Here is a 14,266-nt window from a genome sequence, read left to right as displayed (position 1 = left end):
AGGTACTTGACGTCATCATAAGGTACTTTTACTGTGAAACAAAAAAAGTTGTTTCAAGATTTCTAAGTGCTGTGGAACTTGAACGTTTCACAGCAAACAGAATAGTTTCAGCTCTGCTTGCTGTTGAGTGTGAGAATGAGCGCTGTTACCCTTACAGATTACTGATATTTTCAGCTTGAGAATGTGGAACATATTCTGGCTATGGATAGGTTATGATGTCACATTGTTCTAAATCCATGAACAGAGTGTGTTAAGTAACTGAGCCGCTCAGTGAAAGAACCCATATAATTGCATTCTCAGTTCCGCGCCCCCTGAGCAGCTCAGAACACTTCAGAGCAGATTTCATCAGTAAAGGGAAAGATTCTCACTCTGAGCCCCTCAGTTATTTAATGCACACAGTTATATCTACTGTGGAATACCAAACAACATTTCTGTGAAATGAAATGCACTGACATCATTGTTGAAAATAATTGTCATATGGTGAAGGCAGTATCTTTTAATCTAATTATGTATTTGGTTTGAATACAGTATATATGATGTCATGAGGTGGTGTTCATGCAATTATTCCACTGCTGTTTTAACCCACTCCCTGCAACACCATGCAGTGACAGTATATTACAGTATAATGAGTGTGGGTAATAGGAGTTTCTGTGATAGCTTTTACCTGTAATGTATTTCAATACTTTTTACTTTGACGTGCTGAGATGTTTACGATCAAAATCTTTTGGTCTCTACACTTAATCAAGAAGGCAATGTCCAGTAATGTATATGTAACTGTACAAGTGGCTTTTTCACCATCCATTAACAGCATCTTATAACAGTGCCAATGCATATTCAGAAAGGAAAGACATCACAGTTTTTGTCACAATAGGATGGACATTCTCTGGCACAAATTGTGAATGAATCTAACTGATACAGTATGTAATGGATAGGTAGGGGACTGTAAGATTTACAGCCATCAACTCTGTGCGATTTAACAAAGGCCAACTGTTTTTTTTCCATCCAAATGAAGTGTACAAAGAAAATAAGATAGTTTGAGAGAGAACAAGATGTGAACATACTGGACTAGAGTAAAGAGGTCCGGTCAAATTTCAGGATCTATGGATTCAACAGTAGAAGGTGGAATTGTGATATCAGCAAAAGTTGTGCTTTTCATTTTAAACCATCACCAAAAGCTGTGCTGTTTTCTCATTTTCTTATGATGCTGTGCTGCTGGGCAGTTACCCTTGATAACAGACAGTTGCTGCCTCTTGTGGAAGGAGTTGATGGCAAGAATTTAGGGTTGTCTACATTTGTTGTGTTCAAAGCAGCTAAAAGTTTAATGATCAAATTGATATACCGTACAGTAATATAACTCTGTATTCAGACCCTTAATTTGGAGACAAGCTAAATATATCACTATTTTACAACCAGCTCTTTATTGAGGTCCTTTGTTGGTCATGAAAAAGAGACTCCACAACACAGTAACTTTGTAGTTTGCTATGCTTTCACGCACTTATTATTCCACACATTTACCATGCTTTACCATAGTTGTCTGACAATCATTGTGCTTGCCTGTGCTTTCCCAAACAGCTGGCTTTCCCGAGGTAAATTCTAGCACTGTCCAGCACTGGTGTATGCTGCTCAGGTTTGCTGGTTTCACTGATCATACTGGTTCAAGAAACTCAGTGCTGATTGTTGAGGAGCTAGTTAAGCTGGTCCCAGACAAAATAGGTCCATTATAAATCTCTGTAAACCTTGTCTGGGATTCCATATAAGAGCATAATATATCGGCTGGGTGCCCAGCAAGAAGCAAGTTTGTTTCATGTCTCAACTATTAATCACCAGCATTTGCTGGAATTTTCTGTAGGGTTGCAACCTACACATCAGAAAGGAAAGCAGGCAGCACTGGTGGTATCATGCTCCTTGTAACAGGAGCTTGATAATTAACTTTAATGAGTTATATTATAAGGATTGTTATTTCAATTGGCGTTGTGACCCAAGAGGATACATATTTTGGCATCTCCATAGCGTGGTTCACTCGCAGATTCTAGCCGACATGGTACTGAATCCTGATGTGTTAGTGATTATTTTATTAGTCCTGCATCCTGTGTTGGAGGATTTGAAAATTAGCACAGCAGGATATTTCTGCTGTGTGTGTGTGTGTGTTGATTCCTGCAGATGGTGCATTTGAGCCCAGTCGATTTTAAAACATAGAAAAGGGAAAAACGTTACTCCTGTGCAGCAGGTGGCGCTGTGGGAACAGACCAAGCCAAGGCTTCTGCGGTTTTCCCGACGCAGAGTGAAACGGAGGAGGTCCTTACTGAGTCGAAACTGCAGTAGAGCCCTGCAGGAGTTACAGCAATTCATTTAGTCTGAAGAGTGTTTATTATTAGAAATGAATAGCTAATTGCTGTTACTGGAGACGTACGCTTTAATCTCGCACAGAGAACCGACGGGATTGTTGTAAGCCAAGGGGCCTACAGAATTCAGCAGGACTGGGAGTGTTTGTATCGGTCGTTTGTTTTCCGCGGTCGGGGGGTGGAAACTGAGAGTTTAGCAAGGAAGGGGGCCTGTCAGAGCTGCATCTCCAGAGCCGATTGCACAGGATAACCGCAGCGGGGAGACTGGACAGACGCTGATCAAACAGCAGCAGATACAGGGAATCGTCGTCTCGCTTGAATTTCTCAGCGGGATTGAAAAGGAATCCTCCGGTGTGTTGGGACGTACAGAATACAAGGAACGGAAAACACTGACGCAAACAGTCACCTGAAAATCATTCTAAACCAAGGATCAAGTGTACAGTTCACGACAGCTCTCCCTTAGAGAAAAAAAAAGTTATAACCAGGATATGTCCAAAAATTGAGAACTGACAGTGGACACACCTATACGAAAAGATCCAGACGAGATACCACAACGTATGCGTGAGATCTTCAAAAAAAAATACGCCCGCATTGCCCAGTTACCCGGACCACGCAATACATTGCTACAGTCGAAAGCGCATTTGTTTTGCAGCGGTGGGGTGAGCTTTTAATAAACATGTGCGGAATAACAATAAGAAAAAGAAACAGCAGCAGCATGAATATATTTTCTCCTCGGGGCTGGTAGTGATAACAGTGAAGCACGGGCATCGGTATCTGGAAGAGCCGTAATTCGTTATTTATAATTGGAGAGAGAAAGAGAGCTATACATATAAATACATTTCTGGCTAGTGCCAGGGAGTCTGGTCAGATTGTATTTTGGAAACATACAACCAGAGGCCTTACGTAATCAATAGTAAAGAAACAACCGTTAATCGCATTACTTTCATCTGAACTTTATCAGTATAACGTTTCAGTATAATTTGAGGGCTGAAGCAGACTTGTTGAAGGGAAAATAGGGTACGTGGCCTTGCCAAAGGTACCATTCAATATATTCTATGATTTAAGTACATTCTGCTAGTATACTGTTATCTATATGTATTTTAGTTTAAAGCAGATGTGTAAAGTTAATACATTAGCATTGTCATTTTCTAGAATTCAGGACCACCAGAATGCCAAACTCGGAATTTGCTTTAATGTTTTTAGTTTTTAAATAAAAGCGTTGTCACGCAAACTGTATGTTTGGAATGTTAATTTTTAACAAGTACAGACCGTGTATTCGAGTTGCATTATAATTCGTTGAACATTTGTAAAAGATGACAGCAACATTAACTTACGGTAGTTTTACGGCAACAGTATATTTGTTGTGAATTTTTTGAGGAAACGGATATTTAATTAATCAAATGTGAGCTGTGCAGGATGGGGATCCGATTTTACTTACAGCTCTGAGTAGTTTGAAGAATTTGAATTGCTCCTAGACTCTGCAAAATAAAACAGTTGTTTTCTGGAACTAAAACAGATCGAAGGATTCCCTCCCTCCCTCCCTTTTGTATTGCACAGACAGAATCAGGGAGATATTTATTGGAGCTATACTACGAGAAAACCCCAGGAAGGATTGTGTTGCAACTAGCAAAGCCTCGCCATCTTATACTCGTTGACTTAAACTCGATATATAATACATTTAACGCAACATGATGGATTTCAGCAAGATGGTCACCGTTTGGATAGTGTGTCTGTGTGTCTTGAGTGAGAGCCGGGCAGAAAAGCTGCAGCAAGGAGGCCAGCCCCAAGCAGAGCAAGAAGCAGATCCCTGGGTCTCAGGTAAGCAGGCACAGGCGAATCTTTAATTGTGTGGGGATGTAATTCATCAGCTTTGCATGATAAACACACACACTCAACACTGTGGACACTGATATGGGGGGTATATAAACCTAATTCACAGAATTCTGTTGTCAAATTTTCGGTGAGATTGTTTCGCTTATGCAGTAGCTATACTACAAATAGAATATACATGTTTAGGTAAAACTACTTTTTGTATCTTCAACCTGTAACGAGTAATGGTAATGCAGAGCCCCGTGTGCGTGTTTTGTTGCAATAGGGTAGAAACTAAATCGAAATGGTTTTTAAAATGAGGGTGTATTTAGTCTAAATTGAGCTGGGTTTGTGGGGCAGTTAGCTTGGCCAAGATAAAAGCGTGTTGTGCGTGCCTGTGCAGCGCTGGATGATTGAGCTATTTTGTTTCAGAACAGCAGTGTAACTCGATTGAGTTGTTTCCAATGCAGTATGGTCCAGTTATGCAGTTTAGGACAGTGTGTGTTCAAATTTGGAGCCCTTGCATGTGAAAAATGCTAAATAAGGCGTTTTGGTCCTGCGTGGCATTGCACTGAATAAGCAGCCGAATAGGGCGATCTGAATAATCTACATATTTAACCTGAGAATAAGCTTCTGATATAATTCTCACCAGTTGTGGTAGACTTCTAAGTAAACACATTGTTTGAAATTAAGCATTTTAGTGAGTGACGTGAAATATTTTTGTTTAAACTAGCATTTGTGGACACGGTTTTAGTGTGACTGCTATAGAATTAGAACATTTTATGATACTGTTAAATATGAACTTTTGATAGGTGTGGCCCATTCACAAATTTACTGCCTGGCAGGCCGTTTTGAAATTGGCACGCTGATATTTTTAAATGTAGCACATATTTCACATAACAAGACGTTCAATATGTAAACCCTATTTAAAAAAAATAAAACCTATGTGTATGAAGTTTACAATCCAGCCATTTAATTACAAACGTTAACCATAGATAAATAGTTCACTTGTAACCCAGAACATTCCTGAACATAGTTTACAATACCATACCCATATTGAGGAAATTATGTCATCAGTCTGTTATTGAGTTTATAAGGTCGTTTAGCTGCACAAAAACTTTTTTTTCCCCCAGTCAAATGCTCCAGTCAGTTGGCAATGAATGACTAATTTGATATGGCAAAGCCTCACACACCCCTGATAATTCAGACATATCCTGATAAATCGATGCTTGTTATGCCATTGGTACTAGGAGTCTGTGCATGAAGTGAAAAACCAACCTTTTCAACTGTTATACAATAACCAATAGCAGCCAATAGATTCTGTTCTGGCCACTTCTTAGTCAGAGAGCGCTCTCACTACTCTTGGTCAATGCTCAGCCATTTTCTTAAGATTAATCTTAGTGGGCAGTGTTCTGTGGACAAGTGTTGGACTGGTTTGTTTTGGGCGCTATTGTATTAGTTTTGGTAGCGTGATTAATAATCCAGAGCACATGGTTGTTTTTCATAACAGTCGCTGTTGTGTACGATCCTGGATGCAGCAACAGTAAGTAGTTTAACTACCACGGTGTTGCTTGTAATGCAGGGCACCTGAAGAGATTCCCGTCCTGTTATTGTGCATGTGTGTGAAATTACGGAGGAGGTGCATTGTGGGACAAAGTAGTGCTCACCTTCATATGGTGGGATTCCTATGTTATATCTGGGTTTGAACAAAAATGGAATGATAATTTTTAACCAGTTATCACAGTAATCCTGATTATCTTAAATCATCTGATCTCCTGTCACTTGCAGCGTTTTTCCTAGTTAGTACATTATCTTGTCCCTTGCTTTGTCGTTTTACTTTTTTTTAAAAAAGTATTTTACAGGTTGTCCTATATTACTAGGAGCTTGTGTGTCACAGATTATCCTTAATTGACCCTGAGTGTGGTGCCATGTGATTAGAGCTGGTGTCTTTAGGTTATTTTGGGTTAATGTGCTTTAGGATTGGAGAGGAATTATGGTTCTCAAGGGGAATCATTCCATGTCAAACCAACAAACTGTGTTGGCCTGTCCTGATGCTTCTAGTTTACTGTCCGTTTTGCTGATGTTCAGATATAAATATGACTGCTCCTGATTAAACAATGGCCTGCAATGGTACATTAAAATGTACCTTAATACTGTAGTACCTTTTCCTGTTCATTGAAATCCAAGCTTGTGGGACTGTAATCAACAGTGTCTTAAAAGGTGTTCCTTTAAAACAAATGAGGCTCTTTTTTTATCTGTATTACAAGGCCTAGTGGCCAGGGTAAATTAAGTACTATAAAAACTGGAAGAACAAAGGAAGTTGTGAAATGCATAGGCCTATAAATATTTTGTATTAATGTATGTTTTCTTGTCTTTTTCATTTGTAACTTGTCAGATCTACAGAGGGAAAGCCTTTTTGTCACACAGGTGAATGGTCCAAACAATAATTTTGAAAGTAGCATTGGAATAGCTTTTAAAATAAGTTGTTACTGGAGTATTGTGATTTTTATTTATGTTTACTTGAGTATTTATACTTCTAAATAATGCAGTAATATTGTGCTTCACTGATTTTAGTGTTCAATTGTAAGTTCATGAGCAGCACCGAGCAACGCTGTCCATAGAGACAGAATCAACAGACGCCTGCTTCACCCAGATCAATACAAGAAGTCGTTTACATTGTTTCCTCCGATTAAACCTTCATCATGGTACTCTGATTTAAGGTTTGATATTTATGTAGCTATAATAAAAATAATAATTAGGCAGGCATTGTACACAAGAAAAACTAATATGCATTCGTAGAAGTATAACTGTACATCAGTTTTATATAAAATAACTTACGGTTCATTGCTGAATAAAACCTTAACGCGATGCCATCTTGCTGGTTTATTTACAACCCGGTTCGTGGTCGTTAAGCCCGTTGCTAAGCAAATGATGCATTGACTTTCCTAGCGTAATACGTATGCTGACAAAATTGATGATTGGTCAGTAGCATGTCTTTGCACACTGCCCGGCTTCTGAAAGCCATTTTCTTTATGTATAAACAGTAGTGAATGCTTGACATTATTTAAACTGTTTTGCCAAAACACGTCTATCCGTTTAAAAAAAAATAAAAAGTGAATTTTCTAAATGGGTCTTCGGGGTTGTTTTTTAGGTTAACGGTTAAAACCGAAAACTTCGAGCAGTGGTGTTGTGCAAAGATCTCCACCCACGTGCACGTAAGGGCTCCTGGAAAGTGAAGCTGCGATTCGCACTGCACAGATGATGTAACCGCAGTTGGCTCTCTTGCTTTAGGTCACCATGACCTACATTAAAATAATATTGTCGCTCGTTTGTTTTGCAAAATTGTATGCAAATAACAGTCCTCTCCTTTAATTTGGAAACTGCCATTGATTTTGAACTTTGAAAAAGAAAATCGCAGAAATACTGTGCAGTAAATGGTGATCTTATAAAATGTCATTCTCGCTATTTAATTAGTCTGGATGAGAGAGGCAAATTATTATTGTTGTTGTTGTTGTTGTTGTTGTTGCTGTTATTATTATTTAATTCAAACTGTCAACACTATTGAAGTTGCAGTGTTGCCACCCACTTACCAGTCAGGAGGACTTAAGATGGAAGGACGACCTCTTTTTCCTGCTGGTGCTCTTTTCACCAGTCAAACCTAAGATATGGATTCTATACATAATTGAAGCCTAGCTCCCTAACACTATGTGGAGAAACACTGCTCCTACCTGTAGGGTAACCTGGAATGGCCCCATCTACCAGCATGGATTATGTGTTTGGTCACTGTGCCGAAAAAGCACACTAAGCTGTGTTCTGCTTTGCAAGGATTGAAGAGCACAAACAGTTGTCTGTAAACATTTGTTCAAATTGAACTGGGCTAATGACTTGGGGGCCCAATGCCATTAGTTCTTTAAACTTGGGGTAGTTTCCATATTCATTGGAGTATCATGTTGTGGGTTTAATTTACCCTGTTTAATTTGATATGTGAGGTAGCTAATAGAAAGAAAGTAGGACTTTTTACAAAATATAAGTATGAAAAGAATGTAGATTTAGTAGTTCGAAGAACGTCTTCGTCAATATTAATAATATATTTCGGTTTTATTGTATTGGGCGTGTGTATTCATACCAACTATAAAACACACTTCTTTATTCAAGAAACATTTGGTGAGCATTGATACTCAATGAATCGTTACACCTCTGTTCATGTGTGAGAGTGGTACTGGTGAGAATTTAAATTGAGAATTATAAGAGGTGGCGGGGACATTGAAAGGAAGCTTTCCTGAGGGGGTGAATGTTATAAGTGGAAAACGCCTGTGCATGCAAATCGTTTACGTGTGATTCAGATGTTTTCTATGTAGTATGCAAATATCTATTTTAGACAGGGGGAGAAGATGGCATGTGTGCTTGTTTTTTACAGTACACCTTTTGCTTTTATGGTTTCTTAAATCCCACAGTTTCTCCACTTTTAACACATGACCAATATTCCATGCTTCCTTACGGTCCCCTTGCTGTAAAAACCTCATAGACTTCTGTTTTCCTCATTAGGTCTCTGTCCTCTACTCGAATCACTAAGCCTCGCTACCTCCTCCTTCTTCATTTTAAACCAGTCTTCCTCAGTACCTGCCAGTCCTCCACTCTATTACTGGGCTTCACTGCCTTCTAATCAGTAAGCTGAGTATCTGTAGGAGACGACACTGCAGGTTCCCTGACTGTGGTTCATACTAGATGAGCGGCTTCCCGGTTTTTGGTGCAGTGCAGTAGCAGCATGTCTCCAGGATTCAGAGGGAAACTGTCTGCAGTACCAGCCTGCTTATTGGGAAATCTACTGTGAGACCAACCCGTTTTGATAATGGCCTGAGCTTAAAGTGAGCCCTCTTAACACTTTTCCGCGAACAGTTCACATTTAAATTATTATTGTGTTATTGAAAGAAACACAGTGGGATACGTGATGCCTGATGTTTCATTTTGAAAGCCAGTTGCAGCCCTGCTGAGAAGCCCATTCTCAGACTCGGATGTTTTTATCATGTGCTTGCTTGCGGTATGTTTGCAGATTCTTGTGGGGTTTTAAATAGCACCTGTTTCTGAAGCTGCAAATTTTTTTTTTTTCACCCCCTATAAATAGCAGTGTTCAAATAGTCCCCTTTATTTGTCTAAAAAGTCAGTACATGTACCTCATGTGGCAGAATGGTTTAACTATAGTCAAAAATATTCATGTAAAATAAACAGTAACCTTTATTGAGACAAGTCGTTTCCTGTAGTCTTATAAAAATCTAACAGCACTGTAGTGAAGGTCTACTCATTAGTTTTCTGACATTCCAAATGCAGTACAGTGTGTTCTTCTAAACTTTTGAGTATTTGCTACCTCTACTTTTCATATCCCTCCCTGCCTCCAATAAGGCTTGAGTCTTTTCAATCCTATAGCAGTGTAGTAAAATAAATAAATAAATAAAAAGTGCATACAGTATACATGTGCACACTCTTTCAAATGGGGATTTTCAAGTCTATTTTCAAACCTTTCTGTGACATTGGTTTTCCTGTTGAGTTTCAACTGAACTTGATTTGTTTTGGCATACTATACCCTGCTCCGTACACGGTATCAGCACCATATAGAGTTGCTACATAGAATGCATGAGAGTGGCATTTAATGTGTGATTTATGGTACTCTCACATTGTCAAACGATTTCTGGTAACAGAGGGAAAAAAACAAGCAAGCATACAGTGCGTGAATGAGCCTGACGAACCTTCGAATTCCTGGCTAGAGAACGAACATTCGAACACAGCCCTAATACATTGCAGACTAGGCAAATATATACTCTTTTTATTTTTTTGGTCTGTGTAGATGACTGTAAGAGATAGGCAGTGTGTCCACCACATCTCCTGCTGGGTGAGCCTGAGGGATAAGTCTCCCTAAGCGATCTTCTGTATAGAATTTGCAGTGAAGTAGTTGCTGTACTCACACCTGTAATTAATCCTTTTACAGTCAAACCTGTATTAAGAGACCCCTCAAGGGACAGTCAAATAGTGGCCTCTTAACACAGGTGGTCTCTAAAAGAGGACTATGTTTTATACCCTATACTTAAATCCTTTGCAAGTGTCAATGCCTGTGACTGAATCAAAGGCCCTGGTACAGGTATGTGTTGTTTCGTTGCATTCTGAAACCAATGCCAGTATAAGACATTGATTTCTTCATTGCTGGTTGCTCTGAAGTATTTTTCAATCGCCGTGCTTGTTTTCATACTCTCAACGGTTCTCCTTTCCATTTCAAAATGTTCTGTATCTGCGTCTTTCTGACACCGAGTTTTCCATTAATTTTTCTGGCACTTTCTGCCTTTCCAAGTTCAATAACATTAATTTTGTCATCTGGGATGAGGACCTCTGTTCCTTTACAAGAGAGCTGTTTTATTGTAACGATCTGTACATTTGTGTTTTACTGTAATTCTTGTACTATGTTCCCGCTGTTGTTCTGTGTTTCCTGTGTATTGTAATTCTGTGTGTGTCTAAGGGGGGAGCTAAGCTATAAGAAGGCGATACATGCTGGTTAATGTTGTTGTGGTTGCCATGGTTCTTGTGTAAGCTGTGAAGATGGCAGAGCGGTGGTCTCTGGTGGGTGTGAGAGCGTCTGAAATAAACGATTACTGGAACCAAACGTGTCTGTCTGTTTTCTGCCTCCTAGCTAAAACGTTCAAGTATGTTTAATCGATTACAGATAAGTCCGCTAAAATGGTTACTTAATACAGGTTTGAGTCTGTTGTTGGGTAAGAGAATTGTGGTCACTGGTCGCATTAGACAGGTGGCTGGTTAATGCAGTCAATTAAAAGCACAGATATCATTGGTAGGATTTTAAAGTGGTCACTTAGATCAGGTGGTCGCTAAATAAAGGTGGTCACATGAGCAGGTTTGACTGTACTTCGGTGATCTCTCGGACGAAAACAAGATTGGTATTCAGCAAGTGTCCTGGATGACAGACGAATAAAAGCAACCATCATTATTGAAGTCACTTCACTCTCTTTGATTTGCAATGCAGAATAGTCTATCTTGTTGAAAACGGTGCTATGTATTATAGAAGGAAAGCAACAAAGTAAAGGTCTGTTTGAACTGGCAGAACTGTGGCCTGCCTGTCCTCATCAGCGAGGCTGCTAAAATCTTGCACTTGTTAGATAAGACAAGGTTACAAAAAGCTCTTGCCAGTATAGCTAAGGAGCATTTGGTTTCCATCAGCGCTTGCTACAGTAGACTAAGTGGACCACTGCCAGACTGCAACTTGTGATTTTTCACAGAACAACCTGAAACTTGGTAGAAAGCCAGATACAAGCAAGATCCACAGCCCTATTCAAAAGATGTTAATTTCTGTCAACGGAACACTCTCAATAGCCATCTGTTTTCAGCAGCTAACTATCGTTTACATCCTTAAAGGTTAATGAGGACACAAATTGAACACATTTTTTTGACAGTGTGTCACTCAAGGTAATAATTAAAGTAGTACAGTTTGCTCTCATTTTCTTGGGAAGGAAAAAGAAAAGCATCAGTATAAAAAAAGAGACATGAATTTAGTTTATAACGTTGCAATTCTTTTCATTAAAAATAATTATTTATACCTGGTATGGAGGTTTGAAAGGTCTTTTTGCTTCAGCACCCTGAGGAGCTGTGTAGTTTTTTTTAGATGCGCACTGTCCTGTCCTCTTTGCAACTCCTGTATAAAGAGCTTTGTGACCGAGTTACCACTGAAACAAAGAAGATAATGCTACAGTTCTGTGGTCACAGGTCTCAGGCACGCAGCAGCAGATTCTTTTTGTTTGTCTGTGGTTGGCTAGTGCATTGGTTAACAATTTGTTTGTATTTAACCAATAAAAAACAGTGTCTGATGTTTGTTCCCATAACATTAATGCTAGGTACAGTATGGGATACATGGACCCCCAGCATTATTCACCCTACAGAATCTCTGTCAAAGGTCCCATACAAGAGCTTTCCTGAGAGATGTGCCTGCAGCAGTAGAAGCCCCATAAAACACAAAAGCACATTTAACCTGGAAACTGACCCCCTTGCAGTACAGTGCAAGTCCTGTACAAGTAAGCACTGTAGCCGCTCACTCCAGTAGCTCATCTGCAGGTGAGACGAAACAGGCAGCAGTGTTTTGAACCCAAGCCTGTAGCTGAGCAGAGAGCCTCTTTAATGTGTGAGAGGTGGATCTTGAGGGCTGTAAGATGTTGTCTACTGGGTTGGATCTTTCAGCTGCAGAGTATTGACAGAGTCCGAGATGAAAGGAATTGGATATTTCATCTGCGATTAATGCTTTTTTCTCACATAAGTGAAGGGACCTTTGTATGCCTTTTTGAGGAGTTGTGATTTTGAAAGGGAGAGAAGAGGCTCTGGGTGTGTGTACAGGGTCACCCTGGCAGTGAAGCATGTTTTCCAAGGTGAACTTGCTATACTCTGGTGCCTTGTAAAGTAGGGTTCCTGATTTTTTCCATTCTTGGGAATGGCAAATTCTGTTTTTCAAAATGACCAATTCTGTTTTTACCAATTTATTAAGAATTAACAATGTAATTTGAACATAAATAACATTTTTACATAATAAATCTGTTGTTTTTTTTTTTTTTTTTTTTTTTTTTTTTTTTATGTCCCTGAGACTGTAGTTTTTGGAAAAATATTTTTTAAAGCTTCCACTAGTAACAATGTACTTTAGGTCAGTCAACAAATGAAGGTGTTTTGGAAAAACAGCTTGTTGCTGGCATTACAATATACAGACTAGTTGAAAATGAGGGGAATTATTACAAAAATAAACAGTTTTCATAAAATGTCATATAATTAAATACAATGTTCAGGACATGTCTCTCCCATCTGTAGATTCATCTGCAACAATGCAGACTGGTTTATGCTGTGCTTGCTGTAAAACTGCTTGCATGTGTTTCTCATATACCCTGGACTGCCTTAGATTTTTTTTAATTTAAGTTTTTTTAATTTAAGGTTTCAGTTCAACCACCGTGCTGTTTCCTTATGTTGAGCGGGTGACAGAGTAACGGATTTGCGATAACGCAATAAATTAATACATTCAATTAAATTGTTGTATATACAACTCCAAAATTATTCCACGGGATAGAACTCTCACAAAACAGCTAGTTGCTTTTTTAAACAACTTGACGCACACAGGTAGCGTCGCAACAGAGACAGAGCGTCCATCGGTGTAACGCCCACAAAACCACCTGTTTTCATGTTATCCAGTGATCTAAATAAACATAGAAAAACGTTTTATACAAGCGTCATCGCTGGGCTTCTGGGTAGTGTAGTTTTCAGAGCAATCCATTTGTTTTTATAGGAGGGTAACAGCTCAGGTGTGTTTTTTTATTTTTATTTTTTGCAAGCAGAATTCCATAAACAAAATGACAATTCTGTTCCCAATGCCTAATTCCGCGATTCCGTCTGTGATTCCGCAATTGTGGAAAATCAGTAGCCCTAGTAAAGCTTAAGGACTGATAACACTGTATCCGGTGATTTCATACAATTGCAAGTTTGTTTATTTTTTAAATACTGTTTCACACTTTTTGGGGTAGCTAGTACAGCAAGTATTCTATACACTACACACCAGCAGCAAAAAAACTGCCCCCTCTGACAATGAGCTCTGCTTGTCAATCTAACCCTCCACACCCTATTCTTAAGAGATGCACTCCTTCTCTAAAAGATGGTAAGGTACTGTATTGCTGTAGAAACAAAGGATGATGTTATCGGGGTATACTTAACTGGATCTTCCTAATCTACTCTCTCTTGACCAGGGGAGGAGTTTCTAAATTGATTCATGTAAAACAAGTGGGTGTGCCAAACATGTTTTTCCACATATTTGTAAGCATGCCACAGAGGGGTGAGTTCTGAATCTCTTTGTGGATGCGCCACCTGTGTAGATCTGTAACGGCATTTCAAACGCTTTTTGGGGCTCTCTCTAGGATACATCGGTGGGCAGCAAATGGCGGGTGCCTCCTGGCAGGGCTGTATCGAGGGTTGAGTGAGCGCAGAGCTTCATTTAAATATTACCTCAAGAGGGCTGTCATGGGGAATTCTCTGTATGACCTTATATTTCTTGCGAGTAAGCAGAAAATTAGGTGTTTTGCAATATCGATTCCAAA

The 14,266-nt window shown here is 39.3% G+C and overlaps 1 protein-coding gene across 4 annotated transcripts in view; it reads left to right on the top strand.

Moving 5' to 3' along the window:
- The first annotated feature begins 2,275 nt into the window (after positions 1-2,275).
- Positions 2,276-14,266, top strand: part of LOC121302685 (stromal interaction molecule 1-like) — a 54,236-nt gene continuing 42,245 nt past the window's right edge. For 2 of the 4 annotated variants that reach the window (XM_041232755.1, XM_041232754.1), the window contains exon 1: positions 2,276-4,160. In XM_041232755.1, coding sequence (XP_041088689.1) covers positions 4,031-4,160 — 130 coding nt within the window. In that variant the 5' untranslated portion in view covers positions 2,276-4,030. The remainder of the gene's footprint in view (positions 4,161-14,266) is intronic. The other 2 variants (XM_041232757.1, XM_041232756.1) reach the window with 1 other exon arrangement.

Source organism: Polyodon spathula, chromosome 30 (genome assembly GCF_017654505.1).
Source record: "Polyodon spathula isolate WHYD16114869_AA chromosome 30, ASM1765450v1, whole genome shotgun sequence".
NCBI classification, from domain to species: Eukaryota; Metazoa; Chordata; class Actinopteri; order Acipenseriformes; family Polyodontidae; genus Polyodon; species Polyodon spathula.
Note: the sequence above shows the minus strand (reverse complement) of the source record. Positions and strands in the feature narration are given on the sequence as shown.